An 11,127-nucleotide genomic window follows, 5' to 3' on the forward strand; every position below is an offset into this window, starting at 1 on the left:
TGCATCTCCTCTTCACATGGGCTTTGTCCTCAGGGTGCCCCTCAGGAAGTATCAGTCCCTCCGGAAGAAGCTGCGGGCTCGGGGCCAGCTCTCTGAGTTCTGGAAATCACAGAATTTGAACATGATCCAGTACACCGAGTCGTGCACAATGGACCAGAGTGCCAATGAGCCCCTCATCAACTACTTGGATGTGAGGCATCCCTGGGCAGGGGCTGGGGAGTCAGGGAAGGAGAGGAGGGCCAAGCCTGGGGCATGGCTAGTGGGCAGCAGCATTGAAGGCCAGTGTGGATTTCTCCTCTAGGAAAAGACATATGGACTAATTCCCTGAATCCCCATGGACTTGGCCAAAAAAGTAGCGTGTATAGACTTTTCTCTGTGGGGGGCAAAGGGATGATCAGAGCAGGCCTTCTCTGCGTTGCTCTAAATGTTATTATGGGAATCAGAATAATGATTTGATTTCTTCCCTTGCAGCCCCTTCTCTACTCCTTTTACCTTTGGTTGCCACTTCCCAGGCTCTGTGAGCTCCAGTCTGTAGTATCCTGGGCTTTCTGGCCCCAGGCAGCTTTCCCTCTGTCCCCTGGTGAACACCCTACCCCACCCCATCACACACACCCTGCTCTCTTCCCTTCCTTGCCTGTAGATTGAATACTTCGGCACCATCTCCGTTGGCTCTCCACCACAGAATTTCACCGTCATCTTCGACACTGGCTCCTCTAACCTCTGGGTCCCCTCTGTGTACTGCACCAGCCCAGCATGCAGTAAGTGAGCCAGGAGCCCCAGCGAGGAATGGCTGGGGGCTAGTCCTAGGATTGAAGGCCTGGCATCCTGGGGAATGGGGCTGGGTTCCAGAAACTGGCCATCCCTGCACACCAGCCTCCCCTCTCCAACTCTGGGTCTGCCCTGGGATTGCCTTCAGCAGAAAGCAAAATAGGACAGCTATCCAAGCTAGTAACTTTCACAATGACCAGTATCAGTAGGGGTAAACTCTATCATCAAAAATACAAATCTTTGAATACATGGTGACTCACCCGCTTTGGAATGCCCAAAAGAACATTGGGGACGTTCCACTCCACTGGTTATTTCTGGGCAGGTAGGCGTGTCGGGTTCCAGAGTAGAGTGTTCACCTGCTTCAAAGAGACTTGGTGACCTATCTCCCAGTGTACTGGAGGTGGGGCTGGTGGCACACAGTATACAGCAGATCCATTTGACCAGAGGTAACTCAGAGGTCTTAGTGAAGACTAGAAAAGGAAGTGCTAAGGAAAGATGTCTTAGCCTATGCAGGACAAGTTTTAGAGACAGAATGTCTCAGGAAACCCCAAGACTAAGTGTCCACAGGTTGGGCAAGGAGTTGGGAGTAATTTCCTGGAATGGCAATTGTTTATTCCTGAGTTTCTTTTGAATGTCAGACTCTGACCCACAGTGGTTGGCAAAGGCTGCTGCTGGTGCCCTGGCATTTATTTTGGTGTGCCTCAGAAGGTTACTGCGGGCAATCCTATTTGCCCAGGGACAACTCTTTGAGTGGCCCAGTTAGGCCACTACATATGGGGAATGTAGTAGCTCGTTAGCGAAGGCCATGGCCATCCTTTCCAACGGCCCCAACTCACTGCTGGAAGTTGAGAGAAGAGATCCTTACTCTGGGGTGTCAGGGCATGGATGAAGGCAGTGAGCTGATGGCCTAGGCAAAAGCAGCATCTTTGCTTTCCAGAGACACACGCCAGGTTCTACCCTTCCCAGTCCGACACATACAGTACAGTAGGGAGCCATTTCTCCATTCATTACGGGACTGGGAGCTTGTCTGGAATCATCGGAGCCGATCAAGTCTCTGTGAGTATAATTCCTTCGGTTTTTTCTCTCTTAGTCAGAAACATAGAAGACAGAACACTGTTCAGAGTTCTTGGGGGGACAGATTCAGATCTGCCTCAGAAAGAGGTAGAAACAAGGAACTGGCTTCTAGCATAAGGGGGAGGCCTGGTCAGGTGCAGTTAGCACTCCTCGCCTGAGAAAGCTGCAGTATGATGGTCAGTCTGCTCAGAGGACTGAGCCCTAGAGAGATGGCAAGGGGGGGTTCCCGCAGAAAACAGTGCACAGGGCTGAGAGCCTGGTGGCAGGGTTCACAGCTGGATCTCTGATCCCAGGGGTACCAAGGAGACAACACCAGGCTTCCATCTAGAAGGATAAAGATGTCCAAGGTGGGGCTCAAGGTGGGACTCAGTTACTGAGACAAGGCAGCAAGGTCGGAAGTAGGGGTCCAATCATGGAGACGAGCCAGAATCCCAGCTGTCAAAATAACGGCCCAAGGTTAGCCCTGAACTCAATGCTGAGCTCATGAGCTGCTCCTTAAACTCCCTCTGACCAAAGGTCTTACGGGTCCCAGAACTGCGGGAACCCGACCAATATGGGGGCAGAAAACCAGGAAAGCCTTGGCCTGCTCTACCCAGGCTGATGGGCAGCAGCACAGTTCCTCCTTATCCGTGTGTTTGCTTTCTGTGGCTGCAGTTATCCTCGGTCGACTGGTCTGAAATATTAAATTAAAAATTCCAGAAATAAATTATAATTTGTTAATTGCGCCCACTCTGAGTGGCGTGATGAAATCTTGTGCCGACCAGCTCCCACCCAGGATGTGAGTCATCCTTTTGTCCAGCATGTCCGTGCTGTATACATATGCTCCTTGCCCATTAGTCACTTAGAGGTCAACTGTGATATCAGATCAGTTATCAGAGAGCGAGAGACCGTATTCACGTAGCTTTTATTAGAGTATGTTGCTTTGTTCCATTTTATAATGTTATCGTTAACTCCTTACTGTGCCTAATTTATAAAATTAAACTTTATTATAGGTAGATATATATAGGAAAAAACATAGTATATATAAGCTCTGGGACTATTTGCAGTTTCAGGCATCCACTGGGGGGTCTTGGAATGTTTACTCTGTGGATAAGAGGGACTACTGTATAGGCCCAGGCCTTTGGGCACATGGGGGCTGACCCACTCTGGTGAGCATCGTTCCAGTTCTGGGGTGATTCCAACGCCACCAGGGACCAGGCTTCATCAGCATTCCTTTAAAGTGAGTGGGAGTAGGACATGTGGCGTGAAAAAGGGCCAGGAGCAGAAAACATACCATCTATGGAAAAATATCACATACAGATAAAACGACACTCTATATTTTCTATTAGAACATAAGTAAAAGTATAAATGACTATTTAGAAGGCTGATCATAGTAATTACCTCTGAGAAGCAGAGAAGGAACTGAAATGGCACGGGAGAGGGAATTTTAGCCTTAGCCTGTTGCTTCTCTGCTGGCTCGCCCGGTGTGAGGCAGCAGCCGAGCTCACAGCTACTCCAGCTTCCACTGGTTCCTCCTTCAGATTTTCTGGTTCCTGGGGCAGCTTCACATTAAACTCTGTCACAAAAGAAGATATCTAAATGTCCAATTTCATTAGTCATTAGGAAAAACAAATTAAACCACAATGTACCCACTGCGTATCCAATAGAAAACTGAAATGGAAAAGAAGGCACTATCCAGCATTGGTGAGGATATAAAACAGCTGCCTGCTGAACTCTTAAAACATTGGTAATTGAAAACGTCAGTTAGTACAAATCACTTCAGAAAACTATCAGTATTTACTCAAGTTGAGACACTCACATACTCTAAGATCTAGCAATTTAACTCTTAGGCATACATCCAACAGAAAGATGTACACATATTCATCCAAAGACACGTACAAGCTGCTCTATCAGCAATAGTCAAATACAGGAAACAACCCAAATATCCATCATGGTAGAATGAATAAATAACGATGATATATTCGTACTGTGAAATATAATAGCAGTGAACAAATTATAATAGCATGCAATAAGCATAAGGTTGAGTGACATAAGCCAGAAACAAAAGAATTCATAATGTGTGATTCTGTTTATATAAAATTTAAAAAAATAAGCAAAGCCAATATATACTGTTAGGAGCCAAGAGAATTGAGGAAAGGTGCGATGATGGGCAGAATTCATGAATGGTTGACGGGGGGTTGCAATGTCCTGTTTCTTAGTTTGGGAATTTGCTCACATGGGTGTGTACAGTTTGTGAACCCTCATTGAACAGTACACTTATGGTTTCTGTATTATGTTTCAACAAAAAAGGTTTACATTAAAAAACTAAGTGGGAATATGGCAAAAATCCTTGTGCCCATTTAATTAAAAAAAAAAAGTTACAAAGGAGAAGAATTAGCTTCAGTACAGAGGGAGAATCTGGGAATCTGAGACCCTTTGCCAAAGATCTCGTATGCAAATTTCCCTTGGGCTTTCTCCTGTCAGGTGGAAGGACTGACTGTGGTCAGCCAGCAGTTCGGAGAGAGTGTCACGGAGCCTGGCCAGACCTTTGTGAATGCGGAGTTTGATGGAATTCTGGGCCTGGGATACCCCTCCTTGGCTGTTGGAGGGGTGACCCCAGTGTTTGACAACATGATGGCCCAGAACCTGGTGGATGTGCCTATGTTTTCTGTCTACATGAGCAGGTAAGGCCCATCAAGCCTGCCGGGTCCAGGTCAGTTATGACGACGGGGGGACAGTGTGGCCCAGCTGGAAGAGCACTAGACTTTGCGGTCACAACACCTGGGTTGGATCGCTTGCTTGGCCAGCTGGGTGATTTGGGGCAAAACACTTAACTTCTAAATATTGAGGAATTGGGATTTGCCTCATACAGTCATGAAAAGCGCTTTGTAAACTGTACCATGCTATAATCTGGACTAATATAAGGAATTGAATATCCATTTATGCAGTGAATAAATATGTCTCAAGCCCCTATTACATAATGCTGAGCATGTTAGGCACTAAAAACACAATGAAACAAGAAAGACAGTCTCTGCTCTCAAAAAGTTTAACTCCAGTGAGAGGAGGCAGGAAAAAAATTTCAACATAAATTGACAATAAAATAGTTTCATGTTAATGGATGGATTAATAAAATGTGGTACATACGTGCAGTAGACTGTATTTGACCTTGAAAAGGAAGGAAATTCTAACATATGCTACAACATAGATAACTCTTGAGGATATTTTGCTAAATGAAATAAGCCAGTCACAAAAAGACAACTATTGTATGATTTCACTTATATGAAGTACCTAGAGTGGTCACATTCATAGAAATAGAAAGTAGAATGGTGGTTGCCAGGGATTGGGGCCAGGGGAAAGGGAAGTTATTGAATGGTTATAGAGTTTCGGTTTTACAAGATGAAAAGTTTCTGGAGACTGGTTGCACAATAACGTGAATACATGTAATATTACTGAACTGTACACTTAAAAATGATTAAGACAGTAAATGCTATACTATGTGTATTTTACCAATTTATACAATTTTTTTTTAATTGTGTGTTGTTGTTGGAAAACATCACACCCCACCTCTGAGCATCTCACCTGGGGTTCTGGGGGAGTCATCTCACCTTCCTCCCCACACAGGGAAGGAGCTTTCTGACCCCTGCCCGGTGAGACCTGGCCTGAGCTCACCTTGCTTTGGCCTAAGCCCGTTACCCTTGTTCTCCTCTCCCATGTGGAGAGTCTTGAATTTCCTCCATCAACCTTCTTTCTCTTCAGCATGGCTGCAGTTGAGGCAGCCCCAGGCAGAACTGGGAGGAAAAAGGCAGATTGTCTGGACACCTCCACCTCCCCATTTCAGGGCCTCCTGTCTCCTTCCAGCCGGGAAGACAGGAGCTGTGATGGGAAATAGCAAAGGCTTTGCAGTCAGACTGACCTGGATTTAAATCCTACCACTTATGTTACTTCGTCTCCCTGAGCCTCAGTATCCTCAGGTGGATGTGAGAATTAAATAAGATTAAGCAGGTGAAATTCTTAGCACAGTGCCTTACCTAAAGGCAATCAGCAAACGTTAGTTTTTTCTTCTCTCTGTAAAATCACTTTCCTAAGATTATCGCAGATATCCAGTCCCCCTTCTCCTTTACTATCCTGCCTTGCAATAGCCCAGATTTTGAATTTTTCTGATCCTTTCCCTTTTGAAAAGGAATTCATTTTATGTCCTAGTTTCCCAAAGTTCTGTTAGGTGCCGGAACGTAATCTGAGAAATGAACACCAGTGAAAATGAATAAACATTCAAGTTCTAATAAGTGGCTCTGAGTACACATTAGCTTCTTTGCCTTAACACAAGAGAATGAACAATGTGGAAACCAACTTAGGCACCACCACAACAGTAGTTGGGAAGGTACTTGGGAAAAGGTGTCTTCTGGGGGTGCCTCAAGTCACCTGGTGTATGCACACCTCGGGATGGTTCTGGCCTTGGTTCTGCCCGAGCTCTGCATGACCAGGCCCGTTATCCCCATTTCTCACCTCCCTCTCCCTTTATCCCAAGAAGCAGAGGACATTCACAAATCGTTGAGCAGAGCTGTTTCTATCCTTTTGGCCAAAACGCCCAGACTAATCAATTCGCAGTAGTTGGAAGCCCTGGTCTCGAAGCCCCGGCTGACGTTTCTGCCTGTCTATGTGCTTGGCATGTGTGAGCAGACCAAGAGGCAGAGTCCTAGCGGAAGCTTGTCCCTAGGGTTTTCCAGTGGCCCTTCCTTGACAATCTGCCTTTCTCTCCCTGTAGTGACCTAGAAGGTGGTGCAGGGAGCGAGCTGATTTTCGGAGGCTATGATCACTCCCATTTCTCCGGGAGCCTGAATTGGGTCCCGGTCACCAAGCAAGGCTACTGGCAGATTGCTTTGGACACGTGAGTATCCTCCACAGGTATGGTACTGAGGAAAGAACTTACAACAGGCACCATTCAAATCGGATTTAACTGAACTGACATGAATGAAAGTGCTAGTCCCTGGAGAGGATGCTGGGACCCCGCTGCACAGACTAGAAGCGGGAAGGTGAGGTGTCGGAAGAGGCAGCAGTGACCATGGCGGCAGGCACGCCCTACCAACTCAGTTTCCTTGCTTGTATGTGTGGTGTGCCTTCAGTTCAACAGACAGTAAATACAAACACTCAGCCAACTGCATGTTCGCTCAACGTTAATTAACACACAGGCAAGGGCTGAGTGACATGGGGGTGCCCAAGGGAACTGGACCCAGATTTTGCATTCACAAAGCATGTATAGAAGATAAGATGTTCATACAAACTACTGTCATGTAAAGAAAAAGGAGGTCAGAGCTCTATGAGATGTGCCACCAAAGTGACCCAGCAGACAGGGCAACACAGTTTCTATCTATCTGAATAACTCCTCAAGGGTTTCATGGAGGTGGCAGTATGGACTGAGCGCTCTCGTGCGCTCTCTGTCTCTGTCTCTGTCTCTGTCTCTGTCTCTCTCTCTCTCTCTCTCTCTCTCACACACACACACACACACACACACACACACGGGCAGCAGGCGGGCTTGGGGCAATTGGGGATGTGGGATTAGATCCCTGACCCATTCCCATCACTGTGCTAGACTAGATAATGCAGGAATTCAAAGAAATGTAACTCAAGTATCAATTCAGCCAGGAATAAGTTCCCGCAAGGTGCCAGGCATGTTCAGGGTACCTGAGAAACAAAAGGAAAAAGCCTCATTGGTTCACTGTCTACTGAGGGGTTTTCAAACTGTAGGGATTTACACATTTATGGGTCATGACATAAGTTTAAGGGATCATGATCTAGACTCGGATAGAAAATAGCAGAGTGTGCTTTCACATATTAAGGTTAAGCCATGTTTCATGAAATTTTTATTGAGTATATGTGTGTGTCAAGAAGTAAATGTATTTCCTGCGGTGAATTTCAGTCAAAAACAAATTGAGAAATACTCATGTGGTGAGAGAGACCAAAATGGAAATTATTAATGTGCTCCAGCTATCAGGGAGCCCAGCAGGGGTGAGAGCTGCTGGGGAGCCGGGGAAGCTTCTGGCTGGGGGAAGGGGAACAGGGAGAGGAGGGGCAGGAGGCCGATGATACTTCTCTTTGCCCTCAGAATCCAGGTGGGAGGTGCTGTGATATTCTGCTCAGAGGGCTGCCAGGCCATTGTGGACACAGGGACCTCCCTCATCACAGGACCCTCGGAGGAGATCAAGCAGCTGCAAAACGCCATTGGAGCAGAGCCCACCAATGGAGAAGTGAGTGCCTGGCTGGGCGGGGAGGGATAGGAGCAGAGGGATAGGCTTCTCTTGAGAAATAGGAGGCCTCTAAATCAATCCTCTACGTTGTGTTTTAGTACGCTGTGGAGTGTGACAACCTCAATGTCATGCCAGATGTCACCTTCACCATCAATGGAGTCCCCTACACCCTCCAACCAACTGCCTATACCCTTCCGGTAAGAACTGTTTCCTTATTCTGCAAGTCACAGGGCCATACCCACATGCCTGCCCGTCACTTCCCCTTTTCAAACAGTCGCCTGCACTCCGCACCTCCTCCCATCTTATCTTGCTCTGAAGTGGTATTTCTTCTGGGAGGGACACGACTGCCTCTGGTGGAAAGACCAGTGGGCTGGGTCTCCAATTTCCTGTTCTGCCACGAAGCAGGAGCAAATCTGGGACACGCCATTCCATGAAGTTTTCCGACCTTGTCATGTAGGACTTTTCGAATGACAGTAATTTAATCCCCTCGACCACCAAGTCAGACCAGGGATGTTATTATTCCCATTTTATAGATGTATGAAGCAGGAGAAAGAATCAACCCACCAAAATTGTGAAGCAGCGGTCCAAGGCCATGCAGTGTGGCTCCCTCCATCACGCAGTATAGCCTCCAGGCAGCGGTCCCAGGCCATGCAGTGTGGCTCCCTCCATCACGCAGTATAGCCTCCAGGCAGCGGTCCAAGGCCATGCAGTGTGGCTCCCTCCATCACGCAGTATAGCCTCCAGGCAGAACTGTTTCCTTCTTCTCTGTATGTCACTTACATTCTTCTTTCCAACCCAGGATTCTGTAGATGAAACGGAGTTCTGCTTCAGTGGCTTTCAAGGTCTTGACATCCAGCCTCCAGCTGGGCCGCTCTGGATCCTGGGCGATGTCTTCATCAGACAGTTTTACTCTGTCTTTGACCGTGGGAATAACCGTGTGGGTCTGGCCCCAGCTGTCCCCTAAATAGGGGCCTTGTGTCTGTGCCTGTCTGCCTGATACCCCGTGGAAATCCAGCTGGGCCTGTTAGGTTGGGCATTCTTTATATCTGTGAAAAAGTCATTTTCAATAGAATGCATTCGTTTCAGAGCTGCAAGTTGAATTATAACCAAACAGAGCGCGCGCGCGCACACACACACACACACACACACACACTTCACACATGTCCATATACCTACCACCTCCACCACCATCAGGATAGAATTAAGTTATGTGCCCACATTTCATATTGCTTTTTGCTAACATTTTATTATGGAAATTTTCAAACATGTACAGAAGCAGAGATTATAGTGCAATAAATCCCTGTGCGCCTCCATCCGACTTTGTCATCCCAGCTGTGCACGGCCTGGCCTGTTTTATCTGTACCACCATCCACCCCTCTCTTTCGCCCCACACACCTGTGTTATTTCGAAGCATAGCATCACATCACAAATCATCACATCAAGGATTTATCCATCAATCCTTCTAACAGTCTTAAACAGGCAGTGTTCAGATGTTCCTCATTGTCTCGTAAATATTTGATTACGTTTACAGTTGACTTTTTAATATCAATATCCAAACAAAATTCACAAATTGCATCTATTTGACATGCCTCTTATATCTCTTTTCATCTGTAGAGTTGACCACATTCTGAATTTTGCTGGTTAAAATCCAGAGGTGTCATGTAATGTGGTTCTCTGAGTCCATCTTTCCTATAAAATGGTAGTTAGAACCAGAGGCCTGATTTGGTGGCAAGAAAACTTCATAGACAGTGCTGGGAACATCTCACCGTATCCCATCAGGGGCAGGTAGTGCCTGGTGCCTCCCCTGGTGAGTGGGTCCCGGACCTGTCAGCCTCATTATCCATAACAGATTTCCCTTTGGTACTTCACCTAAAGGTTTCAGAGGCCACTAATGATCATTGCTTAGATCCACACTGTCATTGGGAGTTGCAAAATAGGGATTTTTCTAATTCTCTAATTCCTCCTGTATTTGTTAGCTGAAATTCTTCTATGAAAAATAACGTTTTCATCAACTGTTTGCTCACCATGAGGTACAGCTCATACAGGAAAGGCAAGATTGCTTGCTTTTTTCCCCCTTTATTTACCAGTTTCAGAATTATGAGTGTCTCAACTTACTGCAGTTTTTTAATGCTCAAATCACTCCACCTTTAGCAAGTTGAGTGTCCCTTCAATTTAGTTCCTGAAAACTTTTGATCTGACTCAATACAAAGAGACGTCTGGGCCCATTTTCCAAGCAGCGCTGGTTCCTTGTAATGTGTTTATATGTTTGTTGTAAATGAAAATATTTCATAGTATAAGGTGGGGAGGGAAGGAGAAGAGAGAGAGAGAGAGAGAGAGAGAGATAGAGAGAGATAGAAACTGACTCTGAACAAACCCCTTTCAACTTTGGGGTTTCCCCACCCGGAGGGAATCGACTTGGAGAATCCAGGTCTGAGCTGCATCCCACTCCACTCCAGTGGGATCTGTTGCTTCCAGAAACAACTTGTCTTTCTTTTCTTTTTGCCTTTTTCAAAATGGAATTACCATCATGGTTTTTCTTATTATAAAATACATGAAAGTCCTCCATGATCCTCCCTCTCAGAGATAAGTGTTATTATCAATTTGAAGTTGTTTGACACGGACTTTTCGTGCATTTATAAACTGACAGAGGTGGCTGTTGGTAAGGAAACCTTGTTCTTTCTACAAAAAAAAGGAACCATACTTGTCTCTAAATTGCTCTTTTCATTTAACAGCAGATTCCACGTCAGCGCAGACAGCTCGTTCCCTCTGACCCCTGTACTGTGTCCATTTATTTATCAAATTCTCTCATAATGAAGATTAGATTCATTTGGGGGTTACTTCGATTCCATCCGAAAAACATTTCTTTTGTGCCAGGCACTAAGTGAGGCACTCTGAGAGCTACAAGACAACTGGGACAGGCCCAGCTGCCACTTTGGGCAGCAAGCGCCGTGGAAAACACACCAGGCACACAGATAACCTCTGTTATCTGTTATCACATCTGCCCTCCACCCCTCATCGAACTGGTGACCTTGTACTGTGTCCATTTATTTATCAAATTCTCTCA

At 46.2% G+C, this 11,127-nt stretch overlaps 1 protein-coding gene across 1 annotated transcript; it reads left to right on the top strand.

Annotated features, from left to right (window-relative positions):
* The first annotated feature begins 16 nt into the window (after positions 1 to 16).
* On the top strand, positions 17 to 9,365 carry CTSE (cathepsin E). The gene is made up of 8 exons (XM_011373109.2): positions 17 to 190; positions 641 to 758; positions 1,706 to 1,824; positions 4,306 to 4,505; positions 6,584 to 6,706; positions 7,922 to 8,063; positions 8,162 to 8,260; positions 8,863 to 9,365. The coding sequence occupies exons 1-8, from the start codon at positions 17 to 19 to the stop codon at positions 9,025 to 9,027; spliced, it is 1,140 nt and encodes a 379-aa protein (XP_011371411.1). The 3' UTR covers positions 9,028 to 9,365.
* The last annotated feature ends 1,762 nt before the right edge of the window (positions 9,366 to 11,127 follow it).

This window comes from Pteropus vampyrus, unplaced genomic scaffold, assembly GCF_000151845.1.
Source record: "Pteropus vampyrus isolate Shadow unplaced genomic scaffold, Pvam_2.0 Scaffold217, whole genome shotgun sequence".
Lineage (NCBI taxonomy): Eukaryota > Metazoa > Chordata > Mammalia > Chiroptera > Pteropodidae > Pteropus > Pteropus vampyrus.